Source organism: Carassius gibelio, chromosome A20 (genome assembly GCF_023724105.1).
Source record: "Carassius gibelio isolate Cgi1373 ecotype wild population from Czech Republic chromosome A20, carGib1.2-hapl.c, whole genome shotgun sequence".
Taxonomy (NCBI): Eukaryota; Metazoa; Chordata; class Actinopteri; order Cypriniformes; family Cyprinidae; genus Carassius; species Carassius gibelio.
In genome coordinates this window covers 28,031,159-28,047,612 of record NC_068390.1, presented here as the reverse complement: position 1 = coordinate 28,047,612, position 16,454 = coordinate 28,031,159, and the positions used below count along the sequence as shown (strand labels likewise).

The following is a 16,454-nucleotide window of genomic DNA, read 5'->3' as shown; positions in this document are numbered from 1 at the left end:
TCTTTTCTATAATTTGTTAGTTAAAATAATTGAAAAGGTGAAAAACTGGTTTGAAAGAAAAATCTATTTAATTTTTCAAGCTAATTTTCCAATTTTTCCTTCATTTTTCCCTTTCCCCTTCCTTTTTTCTCATTTTTTCTTTTCCCCCACCCATAGCAGTCCCTTTTGCCCTGTTTTTGGCCGAGTGGTTAAGGCGATGGACTGCTAATCCATTGTGCTCTGCACGCGTGGGTTCGAATCCCATCCTCGTCGACACTTTTTAGGTGTAAACAGTCACTGTTGCTATGGTTACTGTGTGTTCGATTACCATTTAAAGTAATTCTGTGATGCACCGCTGTATTTTCAGCATCATTACTCCAGTCACATGATCTTCAGAAATCATGAAAATTTGTTTTTTTAATTTATTAACTTATTCAACTTTATTTGAAGAAAAAAGTTGAAATGAACAGTATTTATTTAAGATAGAAATGTTTTCTAACAATATAAATCTGTATTATTAAACACATCCTTGTTGAATAAAAGCATTTCTTATATATATAAAGCAACCATTATAAATCAGCATATTATAATTTCTGAAGAATCATGTGACTCTGGAAAATATGCTGAAAATTCAGCATTGCATCATATAAATAAATTACATTTTAAAGTACATTAAAATAGAAAACTACTATTTTAAATGGTAATAATATGTCACATCACTGTTTTTATGATCAAATAAATGTAGCCTTGATCAGCAGAAGACACTTCGTTTTTAAAACACATTAAGAATCTTGGTGATCTAAAACTTTTGAAAAGCACTGTGTATTGAAAAAATTATATATATATTAAAAAATACAGCATACTACACAATAATATACTATAATAACCACATAGACATTACTATCACATATTAAAAACCACATACAAGGCACACATTAAAGCAAACATCTTATTAGCTCAGTACTGGAGTCATTTCTGATGTACGTCTGTATTATAATTCAATAGTTCATGAGTTTAGTTATTTATCTACTTAATTCCTATTGTTCTTATGTTAATACAGGTGGAAACCAAGTGCTTTAACACTTGTCCTGGTTCCACACTGATGTCTTCGACAGCCCAAGTTCTGTTTTTTACTATATATATATATATATATATATAAAATTGGTGAGGTTTACACATAACTTTGTCAGGTTTAGGATTTGAATTTATTAAAATGATTACAGCTAAAAAGTCTGCGACCAAATCATAACTCCTCTTTATTTCAACTACTTTCCAAAACCATGTTTAAGTGTTTTCCATTAAATGCTTATGAAATTTGTGGGAGATTAGAATCTATAACGCATCAGTTTATGGACTTCAAACGTCTCTCAACCCTCCCGAATGAGGAAGAAAGACTCGATGCAACTTCTGAACAGAAACAAAGCATGTTTATTGACTGTTCTAAAGGAACTTCATGACGTCAGGTCGGTGTCTTCCACTCCACATCCTGGAAGTCCAGCGAAGTTTAATCCAGCTGGAAAACAAAGTCAGAGAAGAAGAGTTAGGTTTGAGTTTTTTTTGATGAATCTTAAAGTTAACAAACAGAAATGCAGAACTCAAATGCACTTAAAATGCATGAACACTTGCCTTGACGAAGCCGATATCTTTAGCGTACTGTCTGAAGCACTGGCGGCACATGTTCAGTCCGTACTTACGGATCAGACCGTGTCTGTTTGAGCAAACCCGGCTGGAGAAACACGAAAGAACAGCTTAGAAATGCACATTGAAACATGACTAAATACAGCCAAAACATATTTAAAAGATATTTAACTACTTTAATAAGCACCTCTTATGAGCCTTAATATCTGAAATGCTTTAACGAACACCAATTTTGTTAAATTACTTCATCAATTGTTTATATGCAACTCAACTTCAAACCGAAGATGACACGATCATCAGATTAAAAAAAAAAATACACACTTTAATTTAAAGGGATAGTTCGACCCAAAATGAAAATTCTGTCATTTAATTCACTTTATGGTCGCCAGAGTATTTTTATTCCCTCACTTTACGGAGGAATTGTTTTTCGTCAATCTTCTTCAAAATATATTTTATGTTCAGTGGAAGATAGATATGCATACATGTTCAAAACAACTCGAGTCTGAATAAATGCTTAGGAATATTCTTCAGATGCGAATTAAGGTTATTGAGGAAAACTTTTCAGGTTATGACGTAATCACGTTGTAAGAAGCACTAAAAGCCAGTCTCTCTTCTCGAACTTCGAAATAGTCCGACTTCGTTGTTCGATCTTTGTTTTTGTACTTTCTTTGCATATTCGTTTTGTAAACAATGGGACGGTACTTCCGTCTACGTCACGCGTGATACTTCCAACGTCACTACGTAATGCGTTAAGCATTCGCGGTTTAAAAACTACATAATTTCTCTAATTATTTTAAGAAATGATTGATCGTATCGCTAGTTAAAAGCTTTAATAGCTCGACTGGGAACGTGTAGAGTTTTTTTTTTAAGTTGATCCTCAGCCCGTTGAATCCATTATATAAAGAAAAATCCTGGAATATTTCCTCAGAAACCTTCATTTCTTCGCGACTGAAGACATGAAAGACACGGAGTAAAATAGCAGTACATTTCTATCCTGGAAGTGAACTAATGTACTCCTCTAAACACACGGGAGGCACTATAAAAGTTGCACATTTCTATTAAAGTCGTCGGACTGGAAGTAGAATAGTTGAATATGTTCCGGCGCGCCATGTTTCCGCGCATCTTCTCCATGTGCTTCACATTCAGACACTTTAAACAGACACGCGACGCCGCACAAGCGCGCGTTCACAGCCTCTTCACATTAAACACGCAACAGAAGCAGAACTGACCAGGATCGGGATCCCTGGCCGTATTTTCTCGGGTGACTCCAGTAGAGCTGCTGATGGCCCATCTCGTCTCTCTCGATCGGGATGAAGAAAAGGAAGAAGCGCTTCTGCGCAGGCGCAAAAAAAGACGTTCTCCTTCTGCGGTTCGCGGCGCTTCCTGCGTCACCACGGACGACGGCGCCCTTCAGCGGTCGAGTGGTGCATAACATAAATAAAAACAAAAACAATGAGTGTAATATCATTTTAAATGAATAGTTCTAAATAGTCTAATGTATAATATGATGTGTTTAACACACTGTGTTCATCTACACACATGTAAACGTAGTGTTTTAAACCCAGATTTAGTTACTTTTGTCTCTTTATGCTCATAATTTAACAAGTTAATTTAAGCCACTTTATTTCTAATAACTTTATTTATTATAAACCCATATGGCAAATCATTTATTATTTTTTAAATATATTTTCAAATATAGCCAACACATATTTGCTGAAATATGTAATTATTAATAACATTTTCATTTAAGGGCGGAGTATCCTTTTAAAGTCATCTTCTAAACGTCTGTTTGGCACCTGATAGGAAACGTTGCACAAACACTAAAAATATATGTCTTGCAGATACAGTCAAATAGACGTGATGTACTTGTGCCATCAGACGCTTTCCAGATCTTTAACAGACATCTGGCAGACGTGTTTGTACTGTCTGGAAACAATCAGTATTTTCACAAAATGAGCTTTGTTTCTTGCACTTTAACTTTTCCAGTGTTTCTTTAACCATAAAACGAGACTGGTGTGTGAGACGTGACGTCACGCAGCCCCCAGGGGGTCTGACGAAACTGTGGGAGCCTCTGGTTCCGCACGGAGCATGACACGCGCTTTCAATTAAAATGCGCTTTTATGTGGACATGACAGCCGCCATACATGCGTGCACCTGCGGTGAGGCTTTGATTCTGTTTGTGATTCTGTGTTTCGTGTGGATCCGACTGCGGCAGCTCTTTAATATTCCGCTTTAAGAAGCGATAGCAGCAAAGCTAACCAGTGCTCCAGTGCATCACCAAAATACACACAGCGGTATGCACGCGCGTGCTTCGATTAAGTGTCATCCAAAACGAGTAATATCAAAAAAGCAATACAGTTTGTGATGTGTGCAATGGCATGTTTTTGGCTTTAATGCTTTTTCTGTCTCGCGCCGCTGCTCGCTTTAGCATGCAGCTGCAATGAATGCCTGCGTGCTGGCTTCATATTCCTTTTTTTTTTACTTTAGCCTGTGCATATTTTTGCACTTTCTCACTTTTATTAAGCTCTAGAGTTGCATTAGTCGACAGTCATTCAAATGTGGCGTAAACATGGTCGCGTTCCCCCAATATTGTGTCTCTATGCGCGTGCACATGCATGTATTCCCGCAGGTTTATTCATAGAACTGCTGCTTTTGGTCCTAAAAATACCAATGCATTGACCTGCTAAAAGCACACCGATCACGACAAATCTGTAATAAATAGGGATTGTTTGTACTGGTGATTCAGTGCAGATTGCGGTATAAATGCAGTACTGCTTTAGTATTATTAGTTTAAATAAATGTTATGATAATCTGTACAGTAATGCATTCATTTAATCAGAAGACTGTTATGTTGGAAGCATCAACGTTCCAGTAGATTGCACTTTTTTGCTTTTTTTTTAAATATATGATCTTATTGAAATAGGTACAGATATTAAACAATCAGTTTATTAGAAGAATTCTTGATTACTTTGTGTGTGTGTAGCACTTTGGTCTTTTGTTGAAATATAAAGTGCATTATAAATAAAATGTATTATCATTATTACTTTCACAACTGGATTCAGAAGGACCTTGCACCATGCAATTTATAATTCACAAATATCTAGTTATTGAGTAGAAGCCAGTTTTTAGATGTTGCTTCTTATTCTCGTTAGCAACCTGAAATTAAAGCTCCTTGGCATATTTTTAAATATGCATGCATGCATTAGATCACTGTCCACTGTGTAGCATCACGCTGGTGTTGTTGTTTTGCATCTCACGCCATGAGTGTTGCATGTTGAAGCTTTTTACATTAACAGAATGTTGTGGATGGTTTCTTTGTATTGGGAACATTATTTTTGTATTATCTGTACTATCACTGTTCTAGTCTTCTAATTAGTGGCTGTTCAGGTTAAATCCACTGAGACTAGTAATTAGGTCTGGACTCCTGTGAGTTTATACTTTAGTTGAATCCAGGGCCACATTTTTATAGTAATACTGTACTATTAATCTCATCTGCATTTGAAATACAATCATCCAGCATTTTGTGTTCGATCATAAAATTGACTGTGATCTAACAATAGGTTGCATTAAGAGGAGTTTCAAGAGAACTAAATGCTTTTGTTTGAGTAAGCGTTGAGCTATATTTATTTATACTTTGGCATTTTACGTAAATGATTTGGATTCCTTTCAGATGCATTTTTTAAATTTAGGCCTAAATTTAAGATGCATATATAATTTCCATCCATTTGGATTGCACAGTTTTACAGATTACACATATATTACAATCAATATTGTTTGTTCCACAGCTAGCTATATTTCAACAATGTTCATATATTTTAACTGCATAAATGTCATAGTTTTTACAGTGAACAAATTGAGGTTGATTCTACACAATTCCAATAAATGCATTTAAAAAATACATTTTATTTTTATGTTAAAAAAGTTGAAAAATAAACTGGATAAATCTGACAAAATAGCATGACATTAAGTTTATTTGTTTTTTGAAATTGTGTTATCCAAATATATGGAAATTTTATATGCAATTTAAATACATTAATCTTAAATTTAGTCCTAAAATACTTTTTTAGTTTTTGGGGGTGTAGCTACTAAAACTCCATTGCTTACAATGAATATTAACATGCTTCGTAAGTTCGTTTAGTTTGCAAAAAATAAATAACGTAAACAATGCTAATTGAAATCATTCTATCCACTTATTTTCCTCAGGTTTAAAAGTCGACACTAAGAAAAATGCCTTACGGGAAACGCCGTCATTCGATTACATTCCAGAATTAGAGGACCAAGAATAAGCTGCATTTTCTATGATAACGATTCGTTCCCAATCTGCTGACGCAGACCTTTTTGGCATCGCAAACCTGCCGTCCTCGTCTCCCGAATCGTGTCTCCGACCGTCCCGCGAGGCACCTGTCTATCATGAGATTCCGAATTTACAAGCGAAAGGTGGTAATCCTGACTCTAGTGGTGGTCATCTGCGGATTCGCCGTCTGGAATAGCGGGAAACCGAAGAAGGCGAGCGCCGCCGTGCTTCCCAAAGAGCCGGAAACGGGGAAACGGAGTAGCATTGGTGGTCAAGAACAAATACACGTCACGATCCCAGTAACACGTAAAACTATCAACGAAACACTTCCGGAAAAACAACAACCAGTTGCCAAATCTGAAACGGACAACACAACTCTGGTGTACAGAGGAATCGTCTTTCAACTCAACTTCGACCAGACGCTAAGAAACGAGGAGAAGTTTCGTTCCACGCGCCAGAAGGACGACCTAGTCGTCGTCGTCCAAGTCCACAACCGTCCCGAATACCTACGCCTCTTGGTGGACAGCTTAAGGAAATCGAAAGGAATCGAGAACGTCTTGCTGATATTCAGCCACGACTTCTGGTCGCCGGAAATCAACCGGATAGTCGCGTCCGTCGACTTCTGCTTGGTCCTTCAGATATTCTTCCCCTTCAGCATCCAACTCTATCCTCAAGAGTTCCCCGGGAACGACCCCAAAGATTGCCCTCGAGACATTCCCAAGAAAGACGCCTTAACCCTAGGCTGCTTAAACGCAGAGTACCCAGACTCCTTCGGACACTACCGGGAAGCCAAGTTCTCTCAAACCAAACACCATTGGTGGTGGAAGCTACACTTCGTTTGGGATCGAGTCCGAGTCTTGAAAGAGCACCAAGGACTCTTATTGCTCATCGAGGAGGACCACTACCTCGCTCCCGACTTCTACCATCTACTCAAACACATGGTGTCCCTCAAGAAAGAGCAGTGTCCCGACTGCGACATCTTGTCTCTGGGAAGCTACGGACACGTCGGATACTCCAGCAAAGCCAATAAAGTAGAAGTGAAGGCATGGAAGTCCACCGAGCATAACATGGGAATGGCGCTGGACAGAGATGCCTACCAGAAACTCCTCAGATGCACCGATGCCTTCTGCACCTACGACGACTATAACTGGGATTGGTCATTGCAGCACCTGACCGTGACCTGTTTGCCCTCGTTCCTGAAGGTCATGGTCTGCGAAGCGCCGCGCATCTTCCACGCCGGAGACTGCGGCATGCACCACAAGCAGTCGGCTTGCATGCCCTCCAGCCAGAAGACCAAGATCGAGAACATCCTCCATAGCAGCAAGAACCAGTTGTTCCCCAAACAGCTGCTCATTACCAAGAGACTCCCAGCTTCCGGAGCCAAAGGAGTGGCTCCGCACGTCAAAAACGGAGGTTGGGGAGACATCAGGGACCACGAACTCTGCAAGAGCTACCTTCGATTGCAGTGACTTTGTATTGTTTTTGCATCCTCTAACGAAAGCCTTTAAGAGTTCTATACGGACTATTTCTTCAAATTGCCTGTTTTATTGAGATATTGCAAATAAAAAAAAGTATGTGACGTTTGAATTTGGTGATTATGAGCATCATTGAAGTATTATCACTGAAAAATAAGTTTATTGTTGTCATATATCTACTATTAAATAGCTTTTTTGTGCCACTTTGAAGACGACGTTTTTACGTATGATTTTTAATGATCTGCAAAAGCATGAACTTTCTTATAATTATGGGTGTGTGTGTGTGTGTGTGTGTGTGTGTGTGTGTGTGTGTGTGTTTGTGTGTGTGTGTGTATATACAGCGCCAGTGTTGGGGGTAACGCATTACAAGTAACACAATTTGCATAATCAGATTGCTTTTTCCAAGTAACTAGTAATGCATTACTTTTTAATTTACAAGAAAATATCTAAGTTACATTTTCAATGCGCTGTCTGAACATGATGTAGTTCTAAACTCAATGAATATGCATTAATATAAAAAAAACAATTTAGTATTAAAAAAGTGAAATGCAAACTCAGAAAAAGACACAACCTGCAATAATTAAATATGTCAAATAACAAATGTATCATATCCCATTTCATTTACTAATGTAACCTTTGATGATCCAGTTCAACCTTAATAATAAGCTAAAATTACTTTAAAATAAACTCACAATTGTGCTTCATTGTTTTGTTTTATTTTATTGCTGAAGAGTGTCGAACCTTCTTCTATTGTGTTTACAGACGCAAATTTACTTTTCCTTCAGCCTGAGGTTTATTCATTACACTTTTTGGTGTTGAAGGGCTTTTATATTTGCTATAATATAACTTCTTATATTAAAAACAATCAAGCCCTGCTCACATTTAAAAAGTAACGTGAAAGTAACGTAACGCATTACTTTCCATAAAAAGTAACTAAGTAACATAATTAGTTACTTTTTTAGGGAGTAATGTAACATTGTAATGCATTACTTTTAAAAGTAACTTTCCCCAACACTGTACAGCGCTACAAACAAGTGTACTTTTAATCATAAATCCACCTTCTGTTTACGGTTATGCTAAAACAACGGCTGTTTTTGATATGCAGATGAACTATTTTTTATTTGCTTAATTTGTAAGGTGTAAGGTTGTGCTTCGTATTGAACGTGTTGCAGTATTAGATTGGTTTTGAAGCTTTTGCAAGACATTAAAATTGCATTGAGTTTCTCACACTCCTCATCAACTTATAGATGCAATGTCCTATTTACACAGGCTTTCAGATCTCTGGCTCTGATTTTCACAGATTTAAGAAAGTGAGAAAATAAAGCCTTTGGAGCTGTAGTTTGTGACAACAATTATATAGAGAATGTAATTGGGGTTATTATTGCAAACCTTCAACATTTTATTGAAGACTCAAAAACCATTCAAAAATAAAATTATTTAAATTAAATAAGCATTAATGGAAATAAAATATATAGAAATATATATAGGGATACTTTTATTTTCTAATTTTTTTGGAAGTATTAAAAAACTAATAAAAATAACAAGACAACTAAATTACAAAATAAAAATAAAATCTAATTCAAAATAGTATATCATTTGATATATTTTATTCTCGGTTTGTCATGAACCATGCGAACCAAAAAAAATGTCTTCAGTGAAAAAAAAAAAAAAAATGAATTGCCATAACCATTTTTTTTTTTTGTCTGCAATGAAAGTCAATGGGTGCCGGTTGTTTTGGACCCCATTGGCTGTAACTGAACAGGCTGAAACATCCTTCTTTTGTGTACTATCCCTTTAAATAATAAAAGAAATGGTGTCCATGTTTTACACCCTTGCCCTTTTGCATTAAATATTTTGACTTAATGGAATAATTCGAATAGCTCTATTTAACACTTGTACCACGTTTGAATCTCTTCTGCAGATTTTCAGTTCAAGAAAACGCTCTAACAGTCAATAAGTCCCTTCTGATCCTGATTATAGGCTTCCACAACAGGATTTTAGGCACTTTCAGAGGGAAATATCTACTTGGAGTGCATTTTCCTAAACCAATATGGTCGCAAGTTCTGTTGTTCCCAATAGAGTTCAATTGGAAATGACGATGCTTTTGGAGAACACGGCCCTGGTTGTCTAATTTTGACCTTTAAGACTCATAACAAGACGAATTACTCACCATGCATATACTAGTTCAGTGCCAATTAGTATTTAATTAGTAATTAATCAGAATGCAAATGAAAGGCGGGACCAGATTTGAAGATGTGAATGCAACCAAAGTTTATGATGCAGAAATGAATAAAAAAAAAAAAATGTGCAATGCATTTTTACTGGAACTAAATGTTTGTGGACTGTTCTGTTCTTTCTTAAAAATGTGAAATTATACAATCTAATTTAAAACCTGCTGATTACAAGAAAGCAAGGATTGGATCCCGGAGACATTTACAATCTTTAACACCAAATTATATAAAAAACTGCACAAAGTCATTATGTTCAAACCATCTGATAATGAAACACGAGTCAAACATAGGCTTATTTAAGATCAATTTATACATATATATACTCCTCTTCATTAGAAATACAACTGTTTTCTATTTTGTGTGATTATTCGGTCATAAAGCTGTAATTTACAATATTTACACATTGTACAATAATCGGTTTCCTTTGAAACAACATTAAAATAAATGCTCACAAGTTTCATTTACAGGGAGACTCCAAACATGATCCTAATTATTTAGTGCAAATGATTCTCAAAACCTGCCGAGGACAAAATATTTCCCCCAAATAAACATTCGTTTTCATTGTATTTATGACAACAGCTTCTTGAAACGTGAAAAACATTCACGTAATACAGTAGTGAAAACCATCCAGTTATTCAGCTTTTAATTAAACTCATGGTACTTTCGGTCGTACTTCACAATATATTGCATCACAGTAATTAAAGAGTTTGGCTGAAAACATGTTTAATTGAAAATAATGCATAAAATTTAATGGCTTAATTTGTTTATGCAAAATACATATTTTTTGCTGATTTTGGATTCCGGTTATACGACCGTCCCGCCGGGAGAGTTGGCTGGGTTTTGGGACAACAACAGGCCCTAAAGAGACAAAAAAAAAGAAGTGTTAAGGATGCATTAAATTGATCAAAAGTGACGGTAAAGAACATTTATAATGATGCAAAAGATTTCTATTTCAAATAAATGCTGTTCTTTAATCTGTGAATCCTGAAAAATAAACTGCATCACACTTTCTACTAAAATATTAATGTTTTTAACATTGCTAACAATGTAGAAATGTTTCTTGAGCAGTAAATCATCATATTATTCTGATTTCTGAAGATCATGTGACACTGAAGACTGGAGGAATGATGCTGAAAATACAGCGGAGCATCACAGAAATAAATTACACTTTAACAGATATTCACATAAAGAACAGTTATTTTACATTAAAAAACTATTTCACAAATTTTTATGTATTTTTGATCAAATAAAAGCAGCTTCGATGAGCTGAAGAACTCATAACTCTAATACAACACAAATGCACACTAAAAAGTGATAAAAAAAAAAAATTGAAGACCCAAAAAATAGCTAAAAATGTGCTCATCCTCAGTTCATCCAAGTTGTACATGAGTTTGTTTCTTCGTCAGATTTGGAGAAATTGCATCACTTGCTCACCAATGGATGTGAATGGGTGCCGTCAGAATGAGAGTCCAAACACATCCAGCATTAAGATGATTTTAACTCAAACACATAGAGTCTGTAATCCAGAATAACACTTCCTCCAGTGAAAAAGTGCATCTGCTGTTGTCTCTCACAGATTTGTTTAAACGCTGCTTGATCTGTGCAGATTTCTCTCCTGATTCAGACCAGAACACTTTTTCACTGGAGGAAGTGTTATTCTGGATTACAGACTCTATGTGTTTGAGTTAAAATCATCTTAATGCTGGATGTGTTTCAGGTTTTGTCTTCTCCAGATGTTCACTGATGGACTGTGGATTATTTGGATGTTTTTATTAGACTCTCGTCTGACGGCACCCATTCACTTGCAGTGAGCAGTCGCTACACTCACCGCTTTTCCAGGTCGTGCCCAGGTGCAAACGAATCCCTCCTGACAGGCGGTGACCAGACAGTCCTCGAGGAAGATCAGCACAGTGAGTCTCTCCTGGGAGATTTTCTTACAAACCAGCGGCTCCAGCAGCGGGATTTCCTCCATGCGCGGACACCAGCTCGTTCCCAGCGTCTTAGCGGCCTGCGTTTTAGCCGCTCGCGCGCCGATGATCTGGTTGAGCTTGTCGCTGCTCTTGTTGCCGATGTAGCTTATGCTGTGATTGCGTTTGTGCTCCTTTTCCTGAGTCGGCTCCTTACGCATTTCGTGCAACGCTAACGTTGCGAACTTGTTGACGCTTTCTACGATGCTGTTGGCGGGTTTGCCGCTCGGGCTGCTGCCTGACGAGTGTGGCAAACTATTCGACCGCGGTAAAGGAGAATTCATGCTATTGTTTCCGTTAGAAATAGTTCCGGTTTCCCCGCTCATTGCGTTCGTAAGAGTCCTGGTTCTGGATAACGGAAACAGGATGTCTTCTGTAAGGTCCCATAAGCATAACTGGGTGTCCTGACCGACCGAGCCAAACCGGTACGTCACGCTAACGCCGCGTCCATCCGTAGAGTTCCTATTGGATAGTCTAGATTGCGCGCTATTTGCTCGTTCGCGACTTCCGTTGAATTGCACCTGGTCCTGGAAGTCTTCGTCGCTCGCGCAGAATTCCTCGCAGTCTTGAACGCTAGTGATGCAATGATCGAACGCCACGACGCTCACCCACGACTTGTGCCCTCGTCCGCGAGCGATAACCCGGGAGTCCGAAAACGACCAGACCGTCACGAGGTCGTCTTCCCCACCGGTCACTATGTACCGTCCGTCGGGGCTCCAGCAAACGCACAGGAGCCCGCCGAAGTAGCTCTTCATGCTGCCTTGCAGTTCTGCCGTGTCGAAGCAAAACACCCGCAGGAAGCCGTCCTGACCGGCGCACGCCAGAAACTTCCCGTCGGGCGAGAAGGCAAACTCGTTGACCGCGCCTTCGCCCACCGTCCAGCGGAGGAGAGGATTGCGGGCCGATTTGCTCTTGTTGGTGTGAACGGCGTAGCTCTCGCCCTGCTTCAGGAGCTGGTAATGCGGCGGAGTCGTTCCACAGGTGTGCTCCACATTGTACAGGTACAAACATCCGCTGCTGTGAGACACCAGGAACAGTTGCTCTGAACCCGGCACCCACTTTAAACACGTCACCAGGGACTTCTCAATTAGTCTCTGTTATAAAACAGAAACAAAAAAGAGAGACATAATTACAAAAGATGCAAAAACGGTGCAAAAATACATTTAATTGTTGTTGCAAACTATACAAATAAAAAAAAATTATAAAAAAATCGTAATGGTCCTAAATATATTACATTTTTATCAAATAAAATATTTTTATTTTATTTATTCGTTCTGATTTAATTTTGAAAATTAAAAAATAATAAGAATTTATAATAAAGACATTCAAATTTGGCATCTTTAAAATAATATTTTATAATATATATATATATATTATTTTTTTTTTTAAATAAAATATATAAATTATTTTTTTAATTTATGCAGAAATAAAGCTTATCTTCTTTAACATAAAAAACTTAAATTACTTAATTTAAAATGTAATGTAATTTTCAGTCAGAAACCCAAAGACCACACCTAGTCCAGATCTCTGATGTCACAATTAGCAATAAACAAACAAACAAGTTCCTAGAATCAAGTTCAGGACTCACATCTTCATTAAAAAGTTTGCTGGTTTCCTTTTTGATGGGGTCAATGAGCTGTACTTGCCCTGTAGAGAAGCCCACGAGCAGCGAGACGCTCTCCGCTGTGGCGGTCAGCACGTTAGAGTCGTGACACGTGGGAAGTGTTCCCTTATACATCCGCTTGTCTACAGGTTTGCTCAAGTCAGCGGCCTGGTGAAATCAGAAATAAGCAGCAATTTAACATCTTCATATGCATGATCTTAGACTAAAGAGAGCATGCTGTGCAATCTGACTGATCAATTAATAAACACATGTATATATAAATATAGCTATCAGTTCTGGCAATTGAACAACACCTAGATGTCAATCCATGTTTGAAATATGAATGCATTTAGTGTCCCATTAAATGACAATGATTTATGCAAGGTTTTATCAATTATTTCTAATAAGTACTCGGTGTTGCTGTACATGTAGATGAAGAAGAGAAGTGGTCCAAGCACTGAGCCCTGAGGAACCCCGGTAAATTAAATGTAAGTCTGTTCAAAAATCAGTGAATATTATATTCTAATATGCATTAGTATATGCACTGAACTTTGAAAGTGTAAATAATGCATTTGGTAAACCACCTTAACTTTACGCATAATCCCAGATTATCCCATAATCAGAATGCATAGGATATTTTGGATGCATTTACATGTCAATCGTATTGCAACACAAAAGTTTACACTCAAAAGCCTTTGTTAATTTAATGCAACAGGTTGCACATTAAAAAACCTCATGCATAACTTAAAATCTGAGGATGCATTAGCACATAAACTGTGCTTTAAACAGTATTTATACAACATAATACATGTTACCCACTGATTTTGATTGTAAACACAACAACTATCATTCTTCGCAACCCTGTTTTTATACAGCCTATGTTCGCAACATAATGCAAGCCTCAAACAGTATACATAACTCTAGATCTGCTCCAAAGCAATGTCTACAAACTATTGCAAAGTGTATTAGCACTAAGTTATAACATCCCACTTTAACCGCATGCGTAAATCTCGATCTGCTCGAAATCAGCGAATCCACGTAACGTTACGGTTTTATATTGCATTTACATGGAACTTGGGTTGTAAACATTCTTTACACACATTGCACACTCTAACCCTTTTCTTGGCCAATGCACATTGGTTTTTGCACATGCATGTCTAGGTTTTATTGACATAAACTAATTTAAAGCGGACGAAAGTGTCCCAGGAGCTGTCACCATGTAGTTACCTTCCTGACGCCTTTATAAATGTAAAAGTAAAGCTCCCGGCCCACATTGAAACAGATTCTCTCGCCGTTACCGGATTGGTCGTTCACGTTCACGAACGAGACTTTCACCGGGTTCGAGCCCTGCGAGTTGAACGACACGCGGTTCGGTCGGCTGTACTCGGAGTTCGGCAGGAGTTTATAAACGCCCTCCCGTGTGCTGAACTGAGTTTTAATTTCGTTCGACTCCTTCCCACCTCCCTCCGACGCCATCTTCCACATTAGCGTTCATTCCGCCTCGTGCACGAGCATGCGCGCGCCCTCTCCTCCTCTGCGCGAGTCCGACAGCGCTGCGCGTTCACGCGAGTCAAGTGAGAGAAGATACAGAAGAAAACACTGTTCGATCGTAGCATTATAAAAACAATTTGAAATGAATAAAAAGGCGAAAATATGCAATATGGCTATTTGAATTTGTAAAATATATATTTAAAATAAAATACAAATATTCTTTTTTATAATGCCTTCTGGACAAAATTAATCAAAAAAATGACGGATTTCAGTTCGTTTTTACAGTTTAATTTTTAATTTATTTATTTATTAATTCTTTACTTTTCACCAAATATGAGTTTGAACGTCAAATATAAGTTTCAGTCATACATGTCTAATGCATAAAGTTAATCAGCTTTTAACTGAGTTAAGTTTTTTTTTTATTATTAATGCTCAAAAAACTGAATGCTCAAAAACTAATACAAATAGCAATCAACAAATAAAAATAATATACTATGACAACAACAAAATAAATAAAAAGCGGGTGTCTTATTCCTAACACAATTGCAAAACAAAAAAACTATTCGAGACAATTTGAGAATTGTTTATTTGTCATTAAAGATGGGAAAAGAGTTACAAACATACGTCGAACGTCACGTAACGTAGTTAATATTCACGACGCACGATGCATAATTACATCAATAATAAGCAAAAACAATAATAAATAAAACTCTAATAATAATAGTAGAGAACGCAATAAGACAAACACATGTCCATAAACAATTACAAATTATTCAAAAAATAGATTTAAGACTTTAAAGTATTTATGTTTTGTTATTGTTTCTTTTAATTTGTGCAGGTATTCACCGATTTCTATTTTAAAATGAGTAAAAGTAATATTTTTTTCTGTCTATTTACATATTTGGAGAAAGAATATTCCAAATATAATAATTAGTAAATTCACAATACACAACATTTTTAAGTCAACAGCATAGGCTACTCATAAAAAAATACAAAATACATAAAAAATAAAAAAAGTTGCAACTTAATCTTGGTACTTTTTTTTAACAAAAAAGCAACAACAATAAAATAGTTTTGTATAAATACAGACATAAAGTAAATTCACAATACTTTCATTTTCCTCCACGTCTTTACAAAACATACTTTGCGATGACCTGTTTAACAGGATAAATCAGATCTTAGATGTCTGATGTGTGTGTAGTGTGTGCTTCTGGAAAAGCCTGTCAAACACACTGGACTTGTCTTCTGTCAGAGAAACTGCTGGAAACAGTGCAGCGCCTCCTCTGGACTGTTCCAGAATACAACACTGGGCCCCAAACAAACAAACTACAAAATATACTACACCCAAGTCCCGTGCATTAGATCACATCCCTGAGCTTTTCTCAGAATCAACTTCATTTGTATTTCATCTTAGTGTGTAGAGCGCATCAAAAATATACTTTAAACCGTATGCATGCTTTCCCTAACATATATTTTTATTGAGCATCAGTCTTGATCATGACTGCATAAATGCCCCCAAATTGGGAAATCATTATGTGAATAGTCACTAAATCAGTGTCATTAGCCAAAAATTAAATAAAAAAACATCCAAAAATGTTTTTCATTTTGGGTCTGTGTACTCTACAAAAGATGCTAGGTTATTATAAACCCAACTTTGGGTCAAAAATGGATTAACCCAACCATTAAGTTCAATTTAAATTTTAACCCAAAAGTTAAGTTAGTTGGAATTTGACCCAAAGCTGGGTTGAAACAACCCAGGATTTTTTAGAATGAAGC

The 16,454-nt window shown here is 37.0% G+C and overlaps 3 protein-coding genes and 1 non-coding gene across 5 annotated transcripts; 2 read left to right on the top strand and 2 right to left on the bottom strand.

Annotated features, from left to right (window-relative positions):
• Positions 1–172: 172 nt before the first annotated feature.
• Positions 173–255, top strand: trnas-gcu (transfer RNA serine (anticodon GCU)). Its single transcript has one exon. It is a non-coding gene; the product is annotated as a tRNA-Ser (tRNA).
• A 1,129-nt stretch (positions 256–1,384) lies between these two features.
• Positions 1,385–3,014, bottom strand: rps29 (ribosomal protein S29). The gene is made up of 3 exons (XM_052534499.1): positions 2,847–3,014; positions 1,606–1,705; positions 1,385–1,492 (listed from the first exon to the last, which is right to left on the bottom strand). Exons 1-3 carry the CDS (start codon positions 2,906–2,908, stop codon positions 1,484–1,486), a joined length of 171 nt encoding a protein of 56 aa, XP_052390459.1. The 5' UTR covers positions 2,909–3,014; the 3' UTR covers positions 1,385–1,483.
• Positions 3,015–3,621: 607 nt separating this feature from the next.
• Positions 3,622–7,498, top strand: mgat2 (alpha-1,6-mannosyl-glycoprotein 2-beta-N-acetylglucosaminyltransferase). Its single transcript, XM_052534537.1, has 2 exons — positions 3,622–3,776; positions 5,821–7,498. The coding sequence occupies exon 2, from the start codon at positions 6,028–6,030 to the stop codon at positions 7,378–7,380; it is 1,353 nt and encodes a 450-aa protein (XP_052390497.1). The 5' UTR covers positions 3,622–3,776; positions 5,821–6,027; the 3' UTR covers positions 7,381–7,498.
• A 2,411-nt stretch (positions 7,499–9,909) lies between these two features.
• On the bottom strand, positions 9,910–14,755 carry wdr20b (WD repeat domain 20b). 2 transcript variants are annotated; one of them, XM_052534534.1, is made up of 4 exons: positions 14,415–14,755; positions 13,173–13,355; positions 11,446–12,678; positions 9,910–10,475 (listed from the first exon to the last, which is right to left on the bottom strand). In XM_052534534.1, the coding sequence occupies exons 1-4, from the start codon at positions 14,670–14,672 to the stop codon at positions 10,422–10,424; spliced, it is 1,728 nt and encodes a 575-aa protein (XP_052390494.1). In that variant the 5' UTR covers positions 14,673–14,755; the 3' UTR covers positions 9,910–10,421. The 2 variants fall into 2 exon arrangements, with proteins under 2 accessions (XP_052390494.1, XP_052390495.1); XM_052534535.1 differs by lacking the exon at positions 9,910–10,475 and having other exon boundaries at positions 12,539–12,678; positions 13,231–13,355.
• Between the last annotated feature and the right edge of the window lie 1,699 nt (positions 14,756–16,454).